Source organism: Adiantum capillus-veneris, chromosome 11 (assembly GCF_014529385.1).
Source record: "Adiantum capillus-veneris isolate H3 chromosome 11, ASM1452938v2, whole genome shotgun sequence".
Taxonomy (NCBI): Eukaryota; Viridiplantae; Streptophyta; class Polypodiopsida; order Polypodiales; family Pteridaceae; genus Adiantum; species Adiantum capillus-veneris.
Window position 1 is genome coordinate 132,941,299 of NC_140941.1, and position 27,392 is coordinate 132,968,690.

Sequence of the window (27,392 nt, forward strand, 5' to 3'; positions counted from 1 at the left end):
CTATTATAGATCGAGTTGTTGTCAGTTACAACTCGTCAGACTCTAACACTGGCCAACAGCCAGCAATCTTGCAACCCAATAGACGTGCTCGCACAGACACTTCGATCAAGCAACATACATGAGGCCACAAGATGCAGTCTCTGATAGTTCGGAGGGTGATCATGTAGACTACATTCCCAACGAGGCTATGTTTGAGCCCGAGATGATGAGATGACCGGGACGATCATGGATTCAGAAAGGCTTACCTATGATGACATGAAAAGTGAAGCTGACACGCCATTGTATGGTGGAGCACGTATGTCTAGATTGAATGCGCTCCTGGTTCTTCTCAACATGCAGGCAAAGTTTGGATGGAGTGACACTAGCGTCACAACACTTTTCAGGTGATCTATTACAATGTGTTTACTTCAATAAAAAACTCTAAATGTATAATGTACCAAACTACTTACACAAGTGTGCCGCATTTTTTTCTATGTGTAATTGCTCAAAGAGCACATATTGTCAGCTGATAATGTGATGCCAGATTCTAGAGAGAATGCAGGAAAGATCTTGCAAAACTTGGGAATGGATTACAAGTCTATTCACTCTTGTCCTAACGATTGCATTCTTTTCAGAGGGGAATACATAGACATGGAGAAGTGTCCGAAATGTGATTATGAGAGATATCGAGTAGATAGATCTCCACAGACAAAAAATTCCGCAGAAGGTTTTGCAACACTTTCCTCTACTGCCTTGCATCAAGCATTTCTTTTAATGTAAGTCCATGGCCGCCCTAGCATCATGACACGAGGAGAATAGATCTTCAGATGGTGTGATGTGGATTCTACAGATTGCGCGGCCTGGAAGCACATGGACGGATTTTGCCAAGGAAGCTAGAAATTTGTACCTCGAACTGGCTATGGATGGCGTAAAACCATTTGGTCAGAGGTCAACATCTTATAGTGTATGGCCAGTTGTCATTGTCAACTACAACATTCCCTCGTGGTTGACTACCAAGAAGGGGCACTTGTTTCTAAGCTTGATTGTATCGGGGCAGTATAAAGTGAAGAATATGGATATGGAAGAGCTACAACAATTGTGTATTGGCATAGAAGTGGTGGATATGAGCCGACACATAGGTCGACGCAATGCTTTGATCAGAAGCATTCTAATGTGGACCATGCATGACTATCCCCAACTAACAAAATGCTCAGATGATATATACTCAAACTCAAACACTATACACCTTTGTTTTTCTCAAGCTTATCTATTGTCATGTGTATACATGCACGGATTCAAACAAGCGGATACAGAGCATGTGTCACATGTGGACCTAGACTTAACGCACGTCGGACGCCCTCACTGAAGAAGCAAATTTACGAAGGTCATCAAGCACATCTTCCAGAGAATCACGAGTTACATGACGATTTTTTGGGAAGAGAACCACCAAGGATGTCTGCTCGAGGATGGTAAGAGCAAAAGGAGATGTGTGATGACGGTTTTGTCCCCAGGGATGAAGAGACTCTCTCTATGGTGTACGACCAGACTCATGATCAATCACTTGCTCGATCCAATGCACATATTCAAGAATGTGGGTAATCTGTTGTGGAACCATCTCATCGGCAAGAAAGATACTTTGGGAGCCAAAATTGACCTTAGAAATGCGGATCATATGGAGTAATACTAGCCGCAAACAGCACCCAATGGATCAATAAAACTCCCTAAAGCCCCATGGATTTTGACGCGAGGCCAAGAACACAAAGTAAAAGAAATCATTCAATCTGTGCGGACGTCCACTGGTGTAATGCACTCACTCCGAACATGTTTCACTAAAGAAGGGAAGATTATTGGTTTGAAGTCACACGACTGGCATAAAAAATATGTTAGGTATGTTTGAAGTGGAATATATTATAGTGGGAATTGTGTAGCATATTCATGTGTGGACTTTAATACCATTGCTAGACGTGTTTTGCAATTTATTTTACCGATGGCCATTGAGGGTTGTTTGTCTCTTGACATCCGTACCACAATCTACAAATTTGTGAAGTTGGTGCACTGGATCTCTCAAAAGGAGACCCATGTAGGTTCCATATCATCCACCAAACTAAATGTTGCGAAGATTGTATGCATGCTCAAGAAAGGTTTTCCTACTACCATGCTAACCATTCAAGTTCATCTTCTTGTTCACATAGTTGATGAGGTAAAAATAGCAAGCACAGTGCATTCCAGATGGATGTTCTTTTTAGAACGTTTCATGAAAACGCTCAAGGGATATGTGTTGTGAGCGTGTACGGAGTGTGTGTGCAAGAGAGGAGTCTTACCAAACGGCGAGCGAACATTCTCGAGCAAAGAAAAAACCGAGCTACTTTCTCACAAACATTGAGCTTTGTTTTATAAGCAACATCTCATGTAGCATTCTATCAATATTGCAGTCACAAAATATTTTATTTGAGTTTTTTGGGCTTTTTTTTGTTTTTGGAGGTTTGATGCCGCTACCATGCCGACTCTCTCTCTCTCTCTCTCTCTCTCTCTCTCTCTCTCCCTCTCTCGGGTCTATATGTGATTTGAGAAACCTCTTTCTCTCTCTCTATCAAAAAATGGAGGTTTGATGCCGCTACCATGCCGACCAATGTTCTCTCACAAATGTTTTGGGTGAGCACTGGATGTTGAAAATTTAAAATAGATGGAGAGGGAGAAAATCCGCTTGGAGAATTCATAAAAATAGAGTTAAATTGTAAAAAATGCTGATTAGTGCAATTCCTAGGTTTGAATCTACCATAAAGGGAAATTTGTATGATTTTCTCTGGGAACATTGATGCCAACTTTCTAGACCAATAAAGTGGATGGATCTACTTCCATATCAAAATAGTTCTTTGGACCAATCATGACCGCTATATCAACAATCCAATGGATGGATCTACTTCCATACCAAAATATAAAACCTTATACCATTAGCGACGTCTCCAAAAGAAGTTAGAACTACCATGGACTCTCACCATGACACCAAACCACCTATCCTACCATGAAGCTCTCGGATTTCTATAGTACAAAGTCGCAACAAAGTAAAAAATTCCTTATTATTTGCATGAGCCCAGACATGGGTTCTTTATCATCACTCCATAGCTCTGACTTGTCTTCATTCCCATGAAGATATTGCCAGGTGCCCTTCTCCTGCTTCTTCAAAATAATGTTAATCCAAGTAGGCCTAACAATCACACTACATTTCTCAGGTTCGATAGCTTTACACAAACACAACACACCCAAATGATAACAGACGATAGTTCTTGCCATCAATATCATGGACCTTCAACTCCAAGGATCTTGCCTTAAAATCCACATCAACATCAATTTTCTCCTTGGAGGTCCCTTGAAGAGAGATATCTAGATCTTTTACTTTTCAACATTCTGATCCCTGCTAAAACTAGACAAGCTTTATAATGAGTTGATGATCTTTGTCTTTTTGAGGTATGAAGTAATTTGGCCTTCCCTTGATATTGCGCAGACAAAGCTGCTTCCATTTCTAATGTCTATATCTAAGAGGATATAAGACTCTGACTTCACTCCGTTGCAACACATCGATGTCGATGAAGGCACCGATGTGGTTCCTATAAGGTAGCCTACACATGCAAACAACTTGCTTTGCAATGTCTTGCATGAGATTGCCGCCTCCCCCTTCTCGGCAAGATTGCCCGCCACCACCACCACTAGTGCCGCCACCACCCTGGGGCTGCTGCTTCTGCTGCCTTCCATGATAACTCTCTAGTCTTTCTTTGCCCTCGCGGACACCATCTGGCTCAGAGCACTGCCAATCTCACTCTCTCTGTGACTTACCTCTCTCTTCATCTCTCTCTATCTCTCTACCAAAACCTTTAAAAAAAGCTGTTGAAACCAGTCCGTGCCGGCGTGGACTGGTTTCAACAGCTTTTAAAAAAAGGTTTTGGTAGAGAGAGAGAGACCTGATCGCCTGCGAGGATTGTGCCGACCTGATTTCCTGCAAGTTGTGGGAGTTGTGAGCCAACCTGATTGCCTACGAGGAGTGCACCTGATCGCCTGCGAGTTGTGCAAGGAGTCTCTCTCTCTCTCTCTCTCTCTCTCTCTCTCTCTCTCTCCCCCAAAAACTTTAAAAAAAGCTGTTGAAACCAGTCCGTGCCGGCGCGGACTGGTTTCAGCAGCTTTTTTTAAAGTTTTTGGAGTGATCGCTTGCGAGTAGTTGCAGCTTACCTGCTGGTGCTGCTGGGGGGCAACTGCTCGCCATCTGTTGCCGACATCAAGTCTCAGTTGGTTCCGAAGTTGATGATGACAAGATAGACTTGCTGTGGAGCTCAATGCTGCCGGAAAGGAGAAGCTTGCTTCTGTCCCTGCAGAGGTGGAGGTGGTGGCGTTGTGGTCAGTGCAGGAGGTGGTGGTGGTGCAGGCCCTGCCGCATCAGTTGAGGAGAAAAAGGAGGAGAAAGAGGAAAAGAAGGAGCCCGAGGAGGAGTCCGATGATGATATGGGATTCAGTCCAGGTCTGACTAAGGTTTTTGCAAAGGAGGCAGTGAACTGATTTTGTAATTCTCTTTCTTTAGATGTAATAGAAGTATATTTGTAGATGGCCACAGAGAGAGAGAGAGAGAGAGAGAGAGAGAGAGAGAGAGAGACTTCTTGGCTCTCAAGCTACCTCCTATGGGACATATACGCGAGTGAGAGAGAGAGAGATGTAATGAGCTTCGGCATGGTAGGTAGAGGCGCAACCCATTATCAAGAGGATGCATGCTGGAACCAGTCCGCGCCGGCGCGGACTGGTTCTGACATGTTTCAGAAGGACAGAGACTACTGAGAGAGCAAGCCAGATGGAGCCACAATGTGTCATACAAATGTACGCAGTGGCCTACAGTTGTTACCGCCGGGCGGCTACCCCTTGCAAGGACCACGAGGTCATGAGAGATTTCAAACATGCCAAATTCCTTTCCTTGTTTATTTCAAGAGTAAATTTTAGAAAATTAGGCTAGTTTTTAAAGATTTTTACACTATTCTTGCCTATTCTGGGGTGGCATTTCTCCCTTTCCCCGTGCCCTCAACTGGCATTTTTGAAATTGAAAACGGCACGATATTAAGGTGAGACACATTTTTTTCGAACTGAGTTGTGAGAGAGAGAGAGAGAGAGAGAGAGAGAGAGAGAGAGAGAGCTTATACCCACGATATTCCATTAGCCTTTTACTTAATGGGCATAGCCCATGATAGGATGCATGCTGGAACCAGTGATCCGCGCAGGCCGGATTTTGGCCCATTTCACAATTGGTGGAGACACGGGAAGGGGGGTGTCCGCATCCCATGCAACATAGTAGAGGATAACTTGGAAGCAGTAATACCACGTGTCTCTCATTACTTTGCAATAAAGTAGCAGGTGGTTTCTCATTACTCCACATTCAAGTATTGATCACTAATATTGTTACTCCATCTAGTTGCTCACTTTCTTTGACCATTTTCTCCAAAATGCATATGGTATATGCTCCTTTTGTGTCCAAAATTTTGGCTTTCGTGTGATGATGACGCTGGTCACCCTTGCTCCATGGAAGCAACTCTCCTTCACAATGCAGCATCGCTATCATGCATAGCTCATGCTTGAGCTCCATCTCCCCATCTCCAACTACCCAATGCATTCTGCTTCCACCCTCGTCACTAGCATTGTATTCTTCGCACAATGATCGATTGCATGAGCAACGATTTTCTACTAGACACATAGCTATTGTGCTCATCTTTGTTGCTATGTTGGCTCAACTCCAGAAGAAAATCTAGGAAAATAGAGAAAAAACTATCTCTCTTGATTCCCATTGTAGGAATACCATGCGAAATTCCTCAAAGAGGCCTCAGCCATCCATTCAACGGTGCACCAATTCATATTGACAATTTTGTCAAAAAAAAGTGGTGGTTCAGGCAAGTCAAAATATTGAAAAGGATGTTGAAGATTGGATACTAGAGTAAATCATGCAATTAGTTGGGCTTCAGAGTCTCCTTTCTTTGGTAGCTTGTTAGTAGAAAGGTAACATGACTGTTGGGATGACTTATCTATGCTATCATAGAAAAATTTAACGAGAAAGCATGAGAGCTCATAGAAGCCTATATGTCATAGCAAAAAAGAACATGCCTATTAGCCTCATAAAAAACTCCTTCATGTCAACCCCTAAAGACTTTGCACTTCTATAAGGTTCTAGCATGCAATGCTTTTTGTTGGTCGGTATGCACATTTTTTTCCCACTTAATGCAAGGAAACAATTTCAAGAGTACCAAGCTTCGGTTATAAGAGGAAAACCACTCTCTATGCGGTGTGACATGAAAACTTGCACTAGAATCAAGGATCCAATTCTGTGCATAACCCTCATCCTGTGCAACCAAAGCATCTGGAGTAAGATCTGAAGTGAAAATGAGAACATCTGAGGCATCTGTTGTCACCTCGGCATGAATCTCTATGGGCATAATGAGCATCACTGGAGGAGGAGCATCCTCTACTGCAGTGGTAGGTATGGGAGACTCAACAATATTGAGCTCCTCAATCTTTACTGTACTTTTGCCTTTGCCAGAATTATCCTTTTGCATGTTTTTCTAATCTCTTAGGAAACTGTGACAATCCTTTTTGTAATGACCCTTCTTGTGGCAATAGTAACACTCGACATTTCTGGCATTGTGGTCTCTACTTTGGTTCCTGTGTCTACTAGGACTACGAGGATTTCGCTCTCTACTTTTGCTTTTGTATTTGTTCCTATCACGGCCTCTTGCCTTTGTTGAACTGCCAGCCATATATGCATCTCCATGACTAGCGTTATCGAGAGATTTACGACAAATCTCTTCAGTGAGAAACGCATCTGTGAAACAGCACTCTAACTTGCCATTTGGAGCTGAATTGCTAATGGCTGTGCAAAAGATATCCCATGAACTGGGTAGAGAGCATAACAAGAAGATAGACTTGAGTTCATCGTCAAAATCCTTAAAGCCCTGAGATGTGAGCTGATTGAACAAGGAGTTGAACTCATTTAAGTGACCGGAAACTGTGCTACCTTCTTTCATGTTGAGCTTCATAAGCTTTTTCATGAGAAAACTTTTGTTGGATGCACTTTTTCTCTCCCATGCTGAACATAAGCTATCCCAAAGTTCTTTGGTTGTTTTCTTCCCTATGATAGTGAAGAAGACTGACTTTGCTAGATGTAGACTTATCGTAGCCATGGCTTTTGCATCCAAAAGCTCCCATTGAGCTTGTGTATAATCATCATCCTCTGCGTTCTCTTTTAACGGTTCTGAGAGGCCTTTGTTTATCAAAACATCTTTCATGCGCTCTTTCTACATGGTGAAGTTGCTGCCATCAAACTTCTGAATGAAATACTCCTCCTTTTCTGAAGAAGAAGCCATCGCTGACAAGAGGGTTTGAGAGGTGCCAAACTATGGCGAGAAGCTGTAGAAATTTGGGCAGAGTAACCCTTGTATCGGGAGTAAAATCTCAACTGAAATAGACTCAAAAGTGCCAACAATGAACGTCACAACTCGCGGGAAGGAAATCCACCAGAGTCTCCTTTGTATGAGGAGTCAAAACTCAACTCAAAATGAACATAAATATGCCAACTGCACTAATTGGGCATCTGCTGCACAAAACCACTGCTGTGTGACTGCCAACTCGACGTCAAAAGTATAAATAACCATCCAGATACATATCCTATGGCGAGGGTACCGTAAAGGGGAACTCCAGCTACTTGTATCACCGAAAGTGTCTCAACATTCGAGCACACCCCAGCTCAAAGAAAACCTCACGCTATCGACCCTCCAAAGGCTAATGTAGACACAAATGGACTAGCCACAGTCTTAGAAAGGGCTCTTCCAGTCCGAGTCTCAGAAACGGCCAGGAAAAACTGCCAAAATAGCCAAAAATGGCTCCACACATAGTACAGTGGGCAGTCTCCGCAACTCAATGTACATGAGTAAAACCACGCTCAAACAGGCGCCAAGAACTACTGCATGCAGTGAAAGTGATCCCTGCGGGGATATTTGCTCTCAAAAGAGCTCAGTAGCACTAGGTGTGCTCACAACAAAATGCATCTGTCAACGCATGTGTCCACATAGAATCTGCTATCAAAATGACTGCCAAATTGCCTGTGAAAGTGTTGTGTCTAGTAACCTGGAGAATCAGTGAGTGAATGGGCTGAAAAAAAAACCCCTGTAACCTGTAACCTGTAACCTGCATGCCGGTGTCGCTATGTGCCGATTTCTGCCACCGGGCAGAAATATGCTAGTCGAATAGCCACCAAAGGTGTCGTATCCGTAAACTGTGTCGTATAGTGTGATCGGTACGCTCGATGCCGATGCCGGGTGTCACTCCTCTATGATAGAGATACCTCACCCGCGCATGTCGCAAGCACGGTCGTCGATCGTGGGAACACGCTCGTCTGGGGAAACGCCTTGTGTCTGGGTCGAATGTCGGAGATCCGCCGAATGAGCAGTGTTGAGCCGGTGTGCATGAGCGGTGTCGATGCCGATGTCGCCTTCCGCCTCCGAGCGGAAGTGGCTAGCCGAGTAGCCGTAAAACGCTAATGCTCAAAGCCGGTATCGAACGGTCAAGGCCGAGTCGGATCGATATCGATCGCAGATCTCGCTCAATCTTTCAAGATCTCTCTCAAGATCGTCGGACTCTGTGTCAATGCATGCCTTTTTGTTTTTGTTCGAGAAAGTGTCTTCCAATCCTTAATCAAGTTGTCTCTCTCTCTCTCTCTCTCTCTCTCTCTCTCTCTCTCTCTCTCTCTCTCTCTCTCTCTCTCTCTTTCTCGCTCGGTGTCTCTCTATCTCCAAGCTCGGAGAGTCGGGGTTTGAGGGTCGAGGGTCTTTGGCAAGAACAGACCCTTGCACACAATCAAAATTGTGTAGTCACTTGAATAAAAAATTTCAATTTACTGTCGAAAAATTGAAAGCTGCAGTTCTGACGAGAGGGGAGGGGTGTGTTGTTGGCTTCTTACAAAGCTCACGGCCCATCTTGCCCTTCAATGCTCCTTGCTCGTCTCATTGCTGCCCGGTTCTGCCCGAATTCCCACTGCTATGGCCACAGGAGACTCGATTTGCTGCTCAGCAATTTCAACCGACTGCTCTTGAGTTCATGCCCTTGCTATGTAGCCGGCTGCTGCTCAACGGAGCCCCCAATTGAGTTTACCTGCTCGGGTTTACTGCCCCTATTTGCACACGATGGGTGTTGCCAAACTGCTCCAATTTTCCGCTTGGATTTACTCTGCCTGCAACTGTGCTACTCAATTGCGCCTATCCGACTGCTCCAATTGCCCTACTGCATTGTGTTTGTGTGTGTGTGTGTTTTTTTTTTGTCACCACACAAGCTTGCTCAACACGAGACTCTCCGTCTTGATGGAAATCAAGTGTGAGAGTGTGTGTGTGTGCTCCAAGCTCTGCCCCCCTGACCTCTATCTCGTCGTGCTGCTATGCCCTGACTGCCTAAACTACCTTCCAATGTCGATAGTTGCAAGCTCGATGTTGCCTCGAAATTGCACCTGATCATTCCCTTCACAGTCAATCTTTGGAGGGTTCCCTTTGCTTGGATTTCTTTGTTGCCTGCTCGGGTCTTTGTCCACAAGCTCCAAATTTCTTAAATCTTTATTGCTACCCGTGAGCAGAGTTGTGTGTGAGTTTGTATGTTTCTTCACACACCACAAGCTTTTCTTTCAAGCTTGCAATTGCTTTGCCAAGCCCCCCTTGCTTGCACACAAAAAAGGGCCCTGCTATGTCTGTAGAAGCCAAAAAAAAAACTTGCAAGATGCCCCTGGAATCTCCAAGATCTCCCTCTCCGAGAGAGGGGCTGCGCATACCGAGAAGCCAAGTGCTCTTATATATGTTGATATGCTGCCACCTCGAAGCTCAAGGATGAGCTCCGAGCTCCGCCATAGCCAACAAGCTCTGTCGCTTTCGAGTCGGTCGTCGAAGAGCAGTCGTGCGCGCGGTTCACCACCTAAGCTCTGATACCAATTGTTGTGCGCGTGTACGGAGTGTGTGTGCAAGAGAGGGGAAGAACAGAATGGGGAAGGGGATGATACACAGACAGCCTGTGTTGGGTTAGTGGAGAAGAAACAGAAGAGTCAACCCTCTCTGTTTTTCTCCCTATATTGATTAGGTGAAATCAAGTATACAAGGGTGGTTTCCCACGGCCACCTGGCCTACACCCCAACAATATGTGCGTCAGAATGCACGTCTAGAGGGTAGCATGGCAGAGGGTTGGCTGGTATCAAAGTCCCTAGTTTACATTGGAGAGTGGCTAGACGGATTTGATCGTGTCCAAGACACGCTATGGCGAACCATAGATGACGAGCGCATATCTGGGATTGTCATGTGCAATCTTGGTGTTGAAAAGAAAATGACGGAAGATCTAGAGGCTAAGATCAATCGATTTTGCATGCTTCACAATCCAGTGATGCAAAAGTGGATTTCATAGTACGAGGATGCAAAGCAAGAGCGACAAAGGGCACGCATCGAGTGGAGACGAGGAAAACGACCACCAATGCATTATCCGGCAAGTATTGAGAGCCTACCAACATTCATGAGCTTAAGATGGTTGCACAACCAATTGAAAAGTGCACAACAGTGCGACGAACAAGTGACTGAGGAGGAGTGGGAGTACTCTCGGGGTTGCGTGACCAAGGTAAGTTTGCAACGTATGACTCGTGTCTTTCTAGATGTTTGAACGGCCACTCATAATCTTTGTTGGTTGTAGTATAAGTCATACACGTTAGCATGGTATAAAGGTCGGCTTTTTAGGGTGGAATAGATCGACAAAAATCGTTTTACACAAGATTGTGGAATTATGGCAAAATTCAAACAATCTAGTTGACGACGGTCCTCTAATGCAAATCTTGTGGTGGCAAGACTCACTTACTTTGGCACGCTACAAGAGATTTTGAGGATCGATTATGAGGATTTTTTGCGGATTTGTTCAACATGCAATGGTTCAAGATAAAGATGGAGGGTCGCAATGCTACTGTGCGCAAAGGAGAGTCAGATTTCCTTAAGGTGGACTCAACCAAAAAATGGACCGACCTTGGAGACACTTTTGTACTACCCAAGCATTGTGAACAAGTAAGTCTGTAACTATTTAACATCCAACTCTAGAGGACTAGTGGTCTGGAAGCACTCATGTACGTTATGTGGCTCATGCAGGTAGTATTTCATCCTACAAAGTCTGCACCAAACTGGTGGTATGTCATAGAGGTAGCCCCTCATAGTGCACAGATGTATGAGGGCTACAATGTGCTAATCACAATGGAATCAGTGGAGGAGATCCGAGAGGATGCTGATTCGAAAGCCGCTGAGGTGGTGTCAGACGAGCCTGGTGCTACTACTCTCTATGGGATGCATGTGGAGGACCAATAAAATGAAACGGAGGACATTTGCCTAAACGGAGAGCTCAATATAAACATAGGGGGTTATGCTGAGTTATGCGAGTATGAGAGGGAGACCTCTTAAAGCCATAAGCATTGTATCTAAGCAATTTTGCTCCTTTTTATAATATGTATCGTATTCATGTGGAGTTTTTTCCATTCTTGTCTCTATGCTATACTTGTGAAATTTAAATTGTGATTAATCAAGTTATAACTTGTTTAGATTTTTTTCTCCATTCATCATTAAGAATTAATGTCTGTGTATTTAATGCAGGTATGGATGGTGATTAGTTTCTTTCTTCCTTGGACCCCGAGCAGAGGAGGTGGTACGAGGAGCGCCATCGCTCTAGAGCACCGTCGCGTCGTTCCACTCCTTCAACATCTCCCTCTACTTCGGAGCGATCAACGCTCCAAGAGTCCGGTGTCGACTAGACAATCTACACACTCTTCTAGGCACCGACGCTCTAGTGGTGGCAATGATGGTTGCTGTGGAGGAGTCGTCGCTGATGCTTTGAAACCGCATCGTAGTCTTCAAGGCTCCTTACCTTCCCCTTCTTTGCCCGCCCCCACACTAGCCACGACATCACCCTCTACTCCAAGTTTTGCGCGACTATCGGCCGTTCCTATAGCTACACACCACTCGCTACTCCTCCGGGAGACACCCCAGTCGTCGACACTCCTCGCTTCAGGGCTCAGACTCTAGTGGAGACATCTGTCGTCCGTGCCTTCATCGAGATGCCACTTGAGAGGCCACTCGAGACCCATGCTGAGACGCCCAGGTTCACGCAGCATAGGCGAGAGGGCTTGCCATACTCGATCGATATCAGTGGCAACATCATCTTGGATGACGACGCCAAGAAGATGATCTTGCACATGCGTGGCCTTTTCTCTCAGGTGTTTCAACACTACATACTAAACACCTGGAGTGAAGTGCCAAATGAATTAAAAAACAGTCATCAGCATGCTGCATGACGAGTTTCCCATGTCAAATCGGGACGAGCGCTTCAATGAAGACCTGATGAAGGTGCGGATGCGTGAATACTACAAGCACAAGCGTTCTGAAGTGCAAAAAGTAATAAAGCATGGGTGGAACATGCCAGATTGGCTGGCCAAATAAGATTGAAAGAATGCAAAGCGAGCAGCGTGCGAGAATCCTGACAAGTGGAAGCAACCAAAAAAGGCAGCCAAAGCGTGAGTAGAGACAGGGAGCTCACATAACTTGGGGAGCGGCGGGTGGGCATAATTTGAGGCCAACTTTGTAAGTGTTTTTGCATTGCCCTTTAGGTTTGGTAGTTATGGTAAATTGTACTTTTAAATTCTAACATAACGTATTCTTTGTATGTTTTGAACAGTGGTTGATGACAAAACGTGATCCCATACCGTACGAGCGCGAGTATGCGGGTAGAAAGGGCTAAAACAGCTTTATGGACATTCTCAATCCTCGCTCCGGCATGGTTAGTATTTAACTTTACTCCCTTACATTTGTTGTATTTTAATGATAAGCTAAAAATAGATATGTTTATACTTATAGAAAGTCTTATTGTTTTTTTTTGCAAAATCTGACAGATACACCGCTTGGACGCGATGAGATGTCGGATCAGACGATGTCAATCTAGCCGTAGTCAGACTCTTTTGTCATAGCATGTATAATGAGATGACATGTGTACGTCATTTTTGTAACTATTGGTCAAAAATGTATTTCCTTAATAATGACAATTGTGTTGTAACTATTATATTTTGGTCAAAGCTTAACAATCAAGTGATTTTGCCTATGACGTGTATAATTTTGTCATTGTATTACTTTTGTCAATTCTTTTTCGTCGAAATACTTTTGTCAGTTTTGCATCTTTATTCTGGAAACTTTATGTTCAATATGGTTGATGGGTGGCAGGGCATTCATTGCCCTGCCACCAAAAAAATTTTATTCTCGAGTGTCGCTATAGGCGTCTCTATTTAAGTTCTGCAACATCTCTATGAGCGTCGCTATAAGCGCGGCTATTTGCATCCCTATATAGCAAAATGCTTATAGCGACGTTCTCTTTGCAACGCTTGTAGCGATGTTGGGGGAAAAAATAACCCAGTGTATTTTCATTGCTACAGCCGTCACAAGTGCATATACCCTCTTGCAGTGTTCCTAAGGGATGGCTTTTGCGCCCCCTGCACGCAAAAAGTGGTTATTATGAGGCCCAAAATCGATGGATCTTTAGAGTTGGTTTTTGCTCATGACTCACTGACATTCAAAAGTGGACGCTCAATTTAGAAAACAAATCTATTGCTATTGAAAGTGATATCTTTGTCAAAGGCATCAATAGATCTTTTACAATTGTTGGCGACGAACTTGAATATACCGTCTCTATGGCCACAAAAACACACTCATTGCACCCTCACCTTCGAACGGTGTTGAAGAAAATTGCTACTTGATTGGGACCTTGATTAAAACCCTTGGAAATAACATACGTCAAACGGACTGACAAATTCGACGTCGTGTTGCCTTGAACTGTAGGTTGATGTGTTGAGAAGTATAACGTGGGGCATTTACAAGTTCTAGTTGGTCATAACTTGCCATAATGCCTAGTAGGCAACTGAATGCAAGGTAGTATGGGCTTCATAACTGCTAAATATGACAACATCCCTGCCACTTTTTGGCTCTGTTTTGAAGGTGAATGATATCGAGCGGAACGCCACCTGTACTTATGTCCATGAGCGTCACGTAATAGTAGTTCGCCAAATGCACGTTTAAATTATCGATGAGCGGACTGAATATAGTGCCTTTCGCTATGGGGATACCAACCTCAAGATTCCCATTATCATTGAAGTTAGGAAGCACGATACATAACGCCGGTTAGTCAGCAAGGAGGCAAGAAGACATAATTGCTGACCGAAGCAGCTTGAGAGAGAGAGAGAGAGAGAGAGAGAGAGAGAGAGAGAGAGAGAGATAAGGTAAAACTCATTAGAGGACATAGAACAAAAACTCAAATCTGCGTGTTTTGTGTATGGGAGGGGGGATATATATTCACAACACTGTCGTTCCAATTGCACAAACGTGACTCTAGCTTGACAACACTGCAAGGTTCGTTATCTGCATCCAATTATCCATGCGCATGTGTTTGCTTGGCGCAACACATAAACGCTATGGGGTAGGGCACGACTTCCGTTTCTTATAATTTTTTGGAGAGACCACAGTGCCAGCTCACCACCATACTTTTGTATGGCACCTCTGTATGACGTGCAATGTATACGTGTTTGCACTTTCAGTCTGTCACGTTTCAGTGCAAGATGATATGTTTACCTATTCATATTGCTTTTTTTCAGCTTGACTGAAGTATCAACCTGTAATTTGGACAATCGAAAAGCATTAGTACAACATTGCAGGTCAGTAAAGCACCTCATTTACTGTTGCAGTTCATTCATGCTTTATCTATTTGCTTGTTTTATAATTTTCCGCATTACTTCCTTTGCTTCGGTTTATTTGGATCTCATTTTTAGAACTATAAGCTCGATGTTGATCAACATTTGCACATGTCAGTTACACACACAACTCTTTGCATACAGTTGCTAGCCAATGCATGTGATGTATTATAGTAGTGAATACACAAGTAGTGAGTGCATGTGGTGTATCGCAATAGTGAATTCACCTTGTGCATCTTTACTTTAGCTCTAAATACTTGATATGATACTAGGTGTCTAAATAATTGATGACATACTATGTATGTCCTCGTTTCTCCAGTACTAGGTATCAGTATGAAGTTCTCAAGACCTAGAAGGTTACAATCCAAGCGTCAATAAGCTAGGGAGCAAACTATAGCCGCCTTGAAACTAGCTTATCGTCCATATACTAGGTCATGGTTTGAAATTACTGCATTGTATAAAGATTGGAGCATGCAATGTGACATCTTTGCTCACAATCTAGAAATATGTTCCTTTTGCACGGCGGTGCACCTCATGTATATAGCGATATATGATGTTGACAGACAAATGAAATAGACACTCCTACTGCCCTCACTTCTGTATTATTGTTGGGCGCTTTGCCATCGAAGCGGCAACAACAAGACTTAGCAGCATTGCATCTACATTCAATTACCAGTTCAAGATACCAACCACAAATCAACAGTATTCCATGAGACCGATGAACGATATTTGGACATAAACGAGGCGGATATTATAATTATAGACGACCTATCCATGTTAATCCAAACTCCTTTTGACTTTATCGTAAGAAAAAATGTCAACGTAAGAAGCAATACATTGGCAGATCCCTTCAACAACAAATGTGTTCTCTTGCTCGGTGATCTTGCTCAACTACCCCCAGTTTATAGTCACACACGGGAGCTTTGTAACACATGCCATATCACAAGCTCGGTCCACTAGCTACCTGCAACTTTGTATATGCAACATACATTGTCGATGCCATAACACAGAATACAGAAGGTGAAGTTACATGTATAACTGTTCTCATTCATTATACCGAGAATGACTACAAAAGAAGAAAGGTAAAACACAAGTAAGTTATACCTACAAAAGAAGAAGGTCAAAACACACTCGACATCTACCTTAAAAAATGAGAGCCAACCATTCGATGACAAATTTCTTTTTGAAATACTTTCCGTTTGCAAGAATTTACATGTAGCACGTATACTAGAAAAAACATTCATCAGTAGACATAGTAGTACAACCTTGCTTGGATATAATGTCAACTGTAATCATCCCTATAATCTCTAATAATTGATACACTTAACTTTGTCTCTTCCCATCTACTAACATAATATGGCGGAGTACATAGCCCTTTACACGTGTCTCTCTCTGCGAGATGAAGGCTAAACGCCAAGTGAGATGAAGGGGAGAGAGAGAGAGAGAGAGAGAGAGAGAGAGAGAGAGAGAGAGAGAGAGAGGCAGTCGAAGGCGGCCGACAATACTCGTAAACATTATAGCATTTTTCAAATGTATGTCCATTACACACAGTTAAGCCCTTGCCAAATTAGTCAGTTAAGCCCTTGCCAAATTAGTCATTCTCTCGTCCCCTTTAGTGCCATATGCTAAATGTCAATTTGCATATGTCATGTTATATTCTATATAGCTTGCAAGGCCCACCAAGCAAGACTAGTGTAAATTCAGAATTTTAGCAAGGCAAAAAGGTATAGATGGCGTTGCCTTTGCCAAAAAACAGAGACTCGCAATCCGTTTCTGTCCGGGTTTCAATCAGACTTGCATCTCCCGCGTCTGCCTCTTTAAACTCCAGATAAGACCATGACATGAGGAGGAAGCACTCGCACACAGAAACACACAGACAAATACATATTGCCCTAACAACACAATGCCGGAGGGCACTCTTGAAGTGGAGCTCATCAGGGCGCTTAATCTCAAGGATGTCGAGCTGTTTGGTAACTTCTCTCTCTCTCTCTCTCTCTCTCTCTCTCGCTCGCACACGCGCTCTCACACATTTCGTTTCTGTGCATCTTGTGCAGGAAAATCAGATCCTTACGTGCTCTTCAATTGCGGTCCCGTGACACATCAAAGCCGCACTATCAAGGGTACGCAAATTGCAATTCATGTGCTGACAGCGCATCCCGTTTGTGGATGGGCTGAAAACTGAAACTTGTTGAGTTGAGTGGTCTGAGCAGATGGAGGGGATAGTCCTATATGGAACCAGAGCTTCTTGTTTGAGATTCCAGATGGTATCATGGAGATTTCGGCTGCAATTTTGGATTTGGAGCGTTACAGCAAAGATGAACTGATGGGCACTGTTGTGTAAGTCGATGATATTCCTAGGATGATTAAATGAGCAGCATTATTAAGTGTGCACGGCAGATATTTTTGCATTCCATTTAGAGATGACTTGGGGAGATCATTGGCGTGTGAATTGACAATCATTGACCAATGAAAGCTGTCTTTTATGCATTTTCTTTCATCCTTTTCACAAGGGTTTTTCAATAGCTTATTAGTGCAACAAGACTTCCTTTCCTTCCTAGCTCGGAGACCCTCCACAATGTCTGCAATGGTCCTATAGGGCATCGATTAGAGCTATAGAGTGTAATCAAAACTCACACCTAAGCAAGGATGTCAAGCAATTTCAAAGCTTAAGTGGGGTTGAAGAGTTGATGCATAATTTTCCTGACAGTGCACCATATCGATTGTGTCCATGGTGTGATTTACATAAGAGAACCTATCAGGAATTGTGCATTTACTGCCTCTATCTTTGCAAAGGAAAAATGTATTATGGTTTTGAAAAGATATGAGTTTATCTTATGACACGCTTTTGTTTATTGTAGCATTCCTTTGAATGATGTTTATGCACAAAGACAGCTAGCACCTATAAAATTTAAAGTTCAGTTGCCAACTGGAAGCTTTTATGGAGAGCTCGAGCTTTGTTTGAAGTTCTTTCCAAAAGTGAGTATGGAGTCTCTTTAGATGCCTGCGAATGAGAAATGGATTGTTTTGCATATATAGAAAAGTAGAATTGTAACTAATGAAAAATGTATTTTTTGCATGTATGTATGTATGTAATTAAAATCCATATTACTGGTTTTTCCCACTTATGGTTTGTTTCCCTGTAGTTTTCAGGGTATCAAGCCCCTTTCTCTGTGTGTGTGTGTGTGTGTGTGTGTGTGTGTGAGAGAGAGAGAGAGAGAGAGAGAGAGAGAGAGAGAGAGAGAGAGAGAGAGAGAGAGATATGTGCATGTTCAGGTCCACCATGGGATTTTGGAGCTACATCTCATAGAAGGCCATGATCTTCTCTCCTCAGATGTTTTAGGTATTCATTTCTGAGTAAATTTTGCAGGAATTGTGGCACTAATTGTCACTCAATCTCTATGAATGTTTGAGCAGATAAGTCTGATCCATATGCTGTTATCATATGTCATAAGGAGGTCATGAAGAGTCGCGTGTTGGAAAGTAAGCTATCGTAAAAAGCAATGTGCATGATACTCACACATTTAGTGGGTTCTCAAGGCTTTGCAAAATTTTTTTTGATACAGATGCTGGCAGTGATCCCAAATGGGATGAAACCTTTGTTTTCACAATCGACAGTGACGTGCTCGAAACTATGATCAAAATTCTAGATAAAGATATGTTCAACGCCGATGATCCCCTTGGAACTGCCATGTAAGTTTAAGACATTGGTGATTCCCAAATTGGCTCTTAAGTATCAAACTCTCTAATATAGTATTATATGAGATTTTAGAGGCAAATTTTGTTATTTTTGGAGGTTTTCACACTAAATTTTACTCTAACTTTGTAGATTTTTTCACCTTCAATCTAGAATTTGCAAGTTTCTCTAATCTAATCTCCGCCTCTACATTATCAGACAAAATCTTTGCCAGATTCCTTAAGACCTCTTTTGTCTTTGTAGTTTGAAGATAAAACCACCCAACAAGAGCCACAAATGAACATGAACACTGGCGTTCATCGTTCTGTGGTGACCATCCTACCATCGTTGTGTCCTTGCCCTCTACGTGACCCATTAGCTATGAAAAAAAGGTCTGACTTCCTTCTCAGCCATGTGATTTGAAGTTGTGTTAAACTCATAGGTGTTGCTTTCTCTCTGATTTTGATACATAGCATCATATTTTGTTACTGCTTCAGAGTTCCATTAAACAAGGTATTTGTGGAGGGCTATGTTCCGCCATCTAGCTTCAAAGTTCTAGGCAAAGAGGGTCAACCACAGGGGGAGGTGAAATTGGAGATGAAATTTCTACACAAGGTAATGAATGGCAATGCCATTTTTTGACTGATGCAACTGCATAAGTATCAAATGGCTTTGTGTGGGAGTAATGAGAAATCAATGGTGTTTTCTACAGGTATAGGCAAAAGCTTTGGTGGATCAAATCGAGGCAGAATGTGCCGTAATGTTTTTGTCACAACAGTCACCTAGTTAAACGTGATCAGCTTGAGCGTACATGGGGGGCTGAGTTCTCTGTCACACATGCTACCCAAGCTTGGCAATGAACAATGGCATTCAATATGCCCAAGAAAAAACACACATAGCGAAGAGATGGTTCTTTTATGTCCTCCTTACTGATGCAACTTTCCAGGTCAATTTTTTGAGCCACAATGGAACTTTGGAGCTGTCATGGTGAGCGCAGACTCTAATGGAAAAGAAGAAAGCCATTGCAAGCTTTACACTTTGCAAGGGCTTCTAAAATTAAATGTTCTTACAAATCATTATGCTTCTTTGGAAGAGTTGATGAATGAAACCATCAAGAAAAAATCGTGGAAGATTTGGCAAATAAATTTACTTAGAAAGGCTTTCTGGTCGATTCTAGATCTGTGTTTTTTGTAGTACAAACTTGGTCATGCTTCTCTAAGGCAAAGGATGGATTTTTGAGATGTTGCCAATTCAAACTCAAATTTGTTCTTGCAATCGACACCCAACACGCCAAGATCCGTAGATATAGAGTTCTGAAGGTTGCCATGAACAACGCCTGTGCTGCCACCACCGCCAAATTCACCTGCAGAGACCGTGCCCTTCTCCATGCACAACAAGACCATGAACCAACTACTCCTGCCACAAGCCATGATCCCTACCACCAAGAAATCTAGAACCCCAAAGCCACCTGTTTGCCTTTCCGAGAAGAGGCAAGAGGGATAGCATCTCTTGTGGCTCCGAAAATCGAGCCTTGGCAAGGAAGGTGTGCTCGTAGCAGAAACAGACCTGCCGGGGTGCTCCCACGTGAGCCTCCCGTGTCACCACTCCTGTGCAGTCAACACCTTCAGCATAACCTTCCGCCCCACGTCCTGCCACAACACCTCCTAGGAGTCCCCTGGCTCTGAGACCTTGTAGGCAACGCGAGGCAGGAGAAGGCACGCTCCAAAGAACCCTAGATTTTTCTTTTTTGCAAAACTCACAATGGTGGGTGTATTATATTAGTTAAACCAAAAAATTGACAAACTTTGATTCCTTGCAAGGTTTCCACCGTTCTAGAATTAGGAAAACGAGCCTTGAGCATTAATTTAGAACATTGGACAACTATATCTATACTATATATGAAGCAGCTTAAAATTTTTGAGAAAAAAGAAGGCATCCATGTGTCACTCACAATTTTTGAGAAAAAAGAAGGCATCCATGTGTCACTCACAGCTTCACTTGAAAGAAAATCTTACAAAATGTTACATTCTTATGAAGCTTGGAATTTGTGAACCTTTTCAACTTTCAACACTCAACCTATCAAGTAAAAATAAAAAGAAAGTTTGATAAGAAAGTTTGATTGTACTTTTTCAGACTTTACTTTTCCTTTTGAAAGCCAATTGAAAGGTGACTCAATTTTTGAGAAAAAAGAAGGCATCCATGTGTCACTCACAATTTTTGAGAAAAAAGAAGACATCCATGTGTCACTCACAGCTTCACTTGAAAGAAAATCTTACAAAATGTTACATTCTTATGAAGCTTGGAATTTGTGAACCTTTTCAACTTTGAACACTCAACCTATCAAGTAAAAATAAAAAGAAAGTTTGATAAGAAAGTTTGATTGTACTTTTTAGGACTTTACTTTTCCTTTTGAAAGCCAATTGAAAGGTGACTCAATTTTGCTTTTGAAAAGCCATGGCCAGAAAAGTTCAAAATTTAAGAAATTGTTGGTATATACACTAGAAAAAAATTTCTGTGAGTTTACTTCAAGGAAAACTTGGAATCTACCTAAGATTTTTCAATTACTACACTAAACTCCAATTTTAATCGAATATTGATCTTGAATAGCCTCAAAATGGAAGGGTACACATGTGTGTATGTGTGTGTGTGTGTGTGTGTGTGTGTGAGAGAGAGAGAGAGAGAGAGAGAGAGAGAGAGGTCTTTTTTCCTTGATCAAAATAATTTTAAAGTAAATCTATCTATTCTATCTCTTTATGGAATTCTCAAGCTCTTATCCATGCCGCGCGTCAAAGAATAGAGCACCTCTCGAATGTGTGCACACACGTAGTCGATTTATGGCAGCAGAAGCTGATGCAATTCCATGGCCTTCCTAGAGAGAGAGAGAGAGAGAGAGAGAGAGAGAGAGAGAGAGAGAGAGAGAGAGAGAGTTGCTCACGGCATCATCAGTTGCAAACATGGTAGCATACGCCAGTCAAAACATGTAGAGAGAGAGAGAGAGAGGGAGAAGGAGTGAGTTGCTCCACGTCAGTTGCAAACATAGCAGCATAAACCAATCAAAGCATGTGTGTGTGTGTGTGTATGTGTGTGTGTGTGTGTGTGTGTGTGTGTGTGAGAGAGAGAGAGAGAGAGAGAGAGAGAGAGAGAGAGATGTAGCATTAAGTTGGATTGTAAAGAGCAATAGCTTAGGTAGGAACCATTCTAACACTAGGTGCTCTCCCTCTTGAGCCTAGCCAGTGCTCATGTGGGCGATCTATCTTGTGTGAGTCGAGCAAGAAATCCTAGGGTTGGGAAATGGACGTTCATTGGTGTCAAGCGTGGCAGGGCTGGTCATCATATTGTGGGCTATCCTATTTGTTGGCTTGGCAGCGTGCAATAGGTTGAGTGACATGTCATCATGTCGGCTCCCTTTGTTTACTCATGAGATGCAAACTCTTCACTTAGCTAGCTTGATTATGTAGCCAAACTGCATTGCCAATTGAGAGGAGAGGAGAGAGAGAGAGAGAGAGAGAGAGAGAGAGAGAGAGAGAGAGAGAGAGAGAGGAAGCTATATGCATCCATGCTTTGCTCCTCTGTCATTTCCAGAGATGGAGATGTATGATCTATTCCGCAAGAGAGGTTAATTGTGTGTGCATTGTCTACCTCTTTTTTTCTCAAGAAAATCTTGGCTAGATTGTGAGCTTGCAATCGACAAAATTTTACAAGTTTTAGTGTGAACATCGGCAAATGCTTCAAATTTGGACCAAAAAATTGAAAGAATTTCAAGGGTGTTCTTATTTAAAAATGCTTTTGGCAAGCATTGGGAGCGGTGTAATAACACCATGGACAAACTTTACTCACAAAAGTTAGATATAGTCTATGGACACAACTAGAGAGAGAGAGAGAGAGAGAGAGAGAGAGAGAGAGAGAGATTAGATAAATAGAGAAGGTTGAAGCTTTGTTTCACCAAAGGCTTTGGGAGGCGTATGTGGAACCAATGTATCAAGGGGTGGAAACACCATTCTCAAACCTTCGTGATACACCTCCTTCTGTATTGAGCTCTTCACACATCCCACGGAACCTGGTAGAGGCTCTTTTACTATACCTACAACAACAATACCATGCATTTTTTGATACGATTATAGATTTAAAAAATCCCTATTTATACCTCAACGTCAACTTGATGTTCTACTATAGAATTTGCTATCTAGAGTAGATCATTCTAGAGATGATCATCTCTTAGGATCTAAAAATTAAAGCCACCCAAAAAAATAAAGGCCAAGGATGATGACACTCCATTATTCAAGAATCTTAGGCCTTTTGCTTCCTCTTTCTTTTTTAATCACAGTTCATTATCCTAACTTTTGCACAAGTAGATGTATAGTTCTATTGCATGGCCATACCACAAAAAGAGGGAGAGACAAAGAGAGAAGTGAGTTCTTCTCTTTTGTAAAAAATATCCAAGAGACCCTATAGGTCTATCAACAACAAGTCATCAAGTCAAGACGTGTAACTCAAAAGAAAATTGAGAGAACCAATCTATTGCACTTAGTTTAGAGAGAGAGCGAGAGAGAGAGAGAGAGAGAGAGAGAGAGAGAGAGATCATATTGTCTCTTCAAATATCAAGTATGACCTATGGAGCCAAATGAAACATGTCGCATACAATTTTGAGCCGATCAGAGACTCTCAAACTTGCAAGGGCATATTGTGCATAAACTAAGGGGCTCAACGCACTAATGCCCTATCTCGCACCAAAGAGTGTGGGAGATGAGCCAGATTGTTGCCATGATGTGGATTACAAATAAGGGGATATGTTCAAGCGTGTATGCGTACGCAGAGAGAGAGAGAGAGAGAGAGAGAGAGAGAGAGAGAGAGAGAGAGAGAGAGAGAGAGAGAGAGAGAGAGATTCCATACAACAACAAGAGAACAAAGAAAAAGAGGGGAAATTTTTAATGTCAAAAGAGCAATCCAAAGAGACCCCAAAGCTTGAGGAGAAAAGACGTGAGCTAAAAACGGTGATACTCAATGTGGATATTAAAAAAGTGGATACTCCACGTGGATACCAAAAAGGTAGGTTTGCTCTTGGCCACCGCGGCAACGCGCGGGTAACATACTAGTACCTACTAGTAAACCCTTAACTTGAACATAGTCGAAATTGGTATTTTTGGATTGCTAATCACATCTTTACTTCAATCAATTTTCTTTTTAATTGAGTTCGGATAAAAACTGACTTTGAATCTTTTTCGGAAGTTTTCATGGTCACTTTAATAAAATAAAGAATTGGAAACCTTTGACAATTATTGAATCACATGGGCTTTTCACATGGCCTAGCAGTTATTTTATCACATAGACCATATATTTTTAGTTAAATCATTAAAGTGAACTAAAGTCAACATATTTCACAATCAAGTTGGATAGGTGCTAAGGAGAATATTTTGGACCTATAAAGAGCTAAAATAGCAGTATAGGGAGCTTCCTTGAGATGGGGAGTTGCCCGGGGTTGCTAAATATAACTGTGTTTGTCATAAAAACTCTAAATAGGTCCCTATCCTTCACATTTTTTCACAGACTCTGAGTCCGATGACAACTTCTCTCTAGCTTAAAGAGAGTCTGTCCAAAAATCACTAGGGAGCAAAAATTCTAAGTGATCTATTGAGGTAAATAGTCTTAATCCCGTTATATTAGTGAAGGACGTATTAATATAGGTTTATTTTCATAATTATACGATTAATCAAGAACTATGAAGCATCTCTCTATTAATAATTATTTTCTTACATGTAATTAAGCTGTGTAATACTAAATCTTTGATTATTGATATGAATCAATTTAATTATTAACCTATTACGTCTCTCTAATCTCAGAAAAATAAAAAGTCCTTCAAAACATATGAAGCGTGTTAGTGAAGGGTGAGTTTAAGAGATAAAAAGACACATGAAGATGGAAAGTCAAAAGACATATGAAGGTGGAAAGTCAAAAGACCTTTTGTGTCCATATAAAGAGGTGTTCGATTTCACATTGTATATTTTCTTTAGCGTTTTCTTCTCTTTAAAGTATCCTCTCTCTCTCTCTCTCTCTCTCTCTCTCTCACGTGCGCGCAAAGTTGCATTCATCCTTCTCGTGTCCAACTGATAGTGTTGCAAATCTGCGTGCTTCGTCATTGCCTCTAGCTGCGTGATATAGACTAGCACAACATTTTTGTTGTTATTGAGGCATTCTTTGAGTTAGGAACACGTTTTATTTTTTTTTGAAGCTATTAAGAATACCTAATATATTAGGATTGAAATTGCACAATTTTGACCTTAATTAAAGAGAAATATACCGAATCAATTTAGATAATTATGAATTAGTTTTCAAAGTTTCTACACACTGATAGAAAGTTGTGAAAATTATATCACATTTTTTTATTCAATTTTGGTATTATTAAAGCAAAAGTTATCTATTTTTAACTTATAATTAATGATGAATTCAAAAATATAACTTAACAAACCATGAAATAATTTTAAAAGATAGATTATAGTGTTGGAATGTGTGATAATTATCTCATAATTACTTAATTAGTTTTACTAATTATCATTGCTTAAATTCTTTGATTTTAGTAAAAAATTAAGTAAGATAATTAGTAAATTAACTTCAAAGTTGATGAGATAATTTCCTAAGGTATGCTATAGTGCTAGAAACTCGTGATGATTATTAAATAATTAGTTAATTCATTTTATCAATTATCATTGTTTAAATTCTCTGATTTTAGTCAAAAACTAAATAAAATAACTAGTAAATCAGCTTAGAAGTTGATAAAATAATTTTCAAAGATCAATTACAATGGTTAAATCCATGATAATTATCTTATATTTAGTTAATTAATTTTATTAATTACCATTGCTTAAATTTTATGATTTTAGCAAAAAATTATTTAAGATAATTAGTAAATCAGCTTAGAAATCAATGGTATAATTTTTCAAAGATATATGATAATAGTAAAAACTTGGAATAATTATCTCATATTTAGTTAATTACTTTTGCTAATTATCATTATTTAAATCGAGTCATTTTAGCAAAAAATTAATCAAGACAATTAGTAAATCAATTTAGAAGTTGATCATATAATTTTAAAGATAGATTATAGTGTTAATAACTCATGATATATTCTATCATAATTAGTTAATTAGTTTTGCTAATTATCATTGCTCCATTTTTTTTATTTTACTAGAAAATTATGTGAGATAATTAGTAAATCAGCTTAGAAGTCGATGAAATAATTTTCATAGTTATATTACATTGTTAGAAACACGTGATAACTACATCTCATTAGTCAAATGGTTTTCTAATTACTATGTCATAAATTTTCTTTTTTAGGAGGATGTAAAAGGAGCTAATTAGTAAATTAGCATAGAAACTTCTAAGATAATTTCTAGAGTTATAATATATTGTTATAAATTTAGGATAAATATATTTTTATTTGATAATTACTTTAATAATTATTAAATAAAAATAAGCTATTTTTGACTATATTTAAAAGAGAAAAATTAGGAAGTTAGCTCAAAAAATCATGGGATAACCATTAGAGTCTAAGTACACCACAAGGAAGCTAAGATAAAAATATCTTGCTCATATATATAGTTAGAAAACTACTATGTCAAAAAGTTACTGTTTTTTACTATAAATCAAAACAAAAAAATTAGTAGATTAAATTTTGGAGATTAGACGTGGATTCATATAGCTAAATTAAGGTATCAAGAACCTACCCTAATAATATCACATGAAAAAAAGTTATTTATAAAACTATAATCCAATAAAGAGACTTAGACTCATGGAAAATTGAAATTAAATTAATTGATAAAAAACGCATCACAAAAATTCCTATGGTAAGTTTTAAGTTTGATACTTTGCCTAATGGTTAAGCATCCTTTTATGAGGATAAAGAATATAGCCCCTGAAGAGCACGTGCAAATCAACAACCAGAGGATGATGTCAATACCAAGAGAGCCAGAGCCACTTTTGACCATGAATGAAGTTTATAAGTAGCATAAATCCTTTTAAAGTTATAACATTGCATCCTTTAACACTAGGGCTGTGTGAACATGAGGCACTTCTGTGGCTATAAGAATTTTTTTTGTAAATTCTTGTTCTCGTGGACCACAAAAAAACTAATCAAAACCTTTCAGGGATTTGTTCTCAAGGCATGTAAGGAGTTGAGTGAAAAAAATAGAAATAAATAATTTCATGTAAAATTGATTTATTTTAAGAGGCATCTTTTAGGTACAATAAAAAAAATTGCTCAAAACTTTTGATATCCCATGTAGACCCCTAAAAAACCTTCAAATCACATTGAAGCTTTTTTGAAAAATACATGGATATGTATACAATAAGAATCTATGCTTATACTATTTTTAGAAAAAACATTGTCAACTTGTTTTAGGCCTCAAAAACATGTATGTTGTTAAATTTAAAAGCTAGTTTTGTGGCTTCTTACTATTTTTAGAAAATCAATTTTGTTTATTTTACACTTTTTTGGGATAAATTGTATAATAGAATTTCCTCTATGTTATAGGACCTCAATGATATCCTATGATCACATTTTCTTAAAAAATAGACAATTTTAGAGCCAATTTTATAGATTGAGGTGCCAAGCCACTATTGTGGCTCAAACACAAACCTAGAATAGTCGGGTACTTATGAAATATTAAACTGGCTAAAAACGGAAAAGTAACTTCCAAGAAACATCATGCATTTGTTTGATAAACTAAGAACGAAATGTTTTTCTTAGTCTGATTGAATTAAAAAAGATATGATTGATCATCCTTAAAATAGATTGTCTCAAGACACCTTCGACTCCTTGGAATATTTTAATGAATAAGGTTGGCTATAAGGTTATTTTTAAGTCAGTCACCCCCATGAGTGATGAGTCTCTACTCCGTTCATGTCTTGATGTTTCTACATAATTTAGGATACCGTATTCTTATCGTA

The 27,392-nt window shown here is 40.6% G+C and overlaps 2 protein-coding genes across 2 annotated transcripts; both read left to right on the forward strand.

Annotated features, from left to right (window-relative positions):
- The first annotated feature begins 3,123 nt into the window (after positions 1 to 3,123).
- On the forward strand, positions 3,124 to 12,613 carry LOC147448034 (uncharacterized). The gene is made up of 3 exons (XM_086523929.1): positions 3,124 to 3,209; positions 4,344 to 4,486; positions 11,646 to 12,613. Exons 1-3 carry the CDS (start codon positions 3,124 to 3,126, stop codon positions 11,660 to 11,662), a joined length of 246 nt encoding a protein of 81 aa, XP_086380055.1. The 3' UTR covers positions 11,663 to 12,613.
- A 3,798-nt stretch (positions 12,614 to 16,411) lies between these two features.
- On the forward strand, positions 16,412 to 19,067 carry LOC147448035 (16 kDa phloem protein 2-like). Its single transcript, XM_086523926.1, has 9 exons — positions 16,412 to 16,749; positions 16,834 to 16,899; positions 16,990 to 17,116; positions 17,638 to 17,755; positions 18,053 to 18,119; positions 18,194 to 18,259; positions 18,343 to 18,469; positions 18,717 to 18,844; positions 18,950 to 19,067. Exons 1-8 carry the CDS (start codon positions 16,683 to 16,685, stop codon positions 18,751 to 18,753), a joined length of 675 nt encoding a protein of 224 aa, XP_086380052.1. The 5' UTR covers positions 16,412 to 16,682; the 3' UTR covers positions 18,754 to 18,844; positions 18,950 to 19,067.
- The last annotated feature ends 8,325 nt before the right edge of the window (positions 19,068 to 27,392 follow it).

What these genes read in the sequence shown, in the direction of transcription:
- LOC147448035 (XM_086523926.1), top strand. Translation starts at nt 16,683, where the DNA reads ATGCCGGAGGGCACTCTTGAAGTGGAGCTCATCAGGGCGCTTAATCTC. An exon ending in GAAGAGTCGCGTGTTGGAAA is followed by an intron (nt 18,260 to 18,342) that starts GTAAGCTATCGT and finishes TTTTTGATACAG; the next exon opens with ATGCTGGCAGTGATCCCAAA. An exon ending in GATCCCCTTGGAACTGCCAT is followed by an intron (nt 18,470 to 18,716) that starts GTAAGTTTAAGA and finishes TTGTCTTTGTAG; the next exon opens with TTTGAAGATAAAACCACCCA.
- LOC147448034 (XM_086523929.1), top strand. Translation starts at nt 3,124, where the DNA reads ATGAAGATATTGCCAGGTGCCCTTCTCCTGCTTCTTCAAAATAATGTT. An exon ending in AATCACACTACATTTCTCAG is followed by an intron (nt 3,210 to 4,343) that starts GTTCGATAGCTT and finishes CTGTCCCTGCAG; the next exon opens with AGGTGGAGGTGGTGGCGTTG.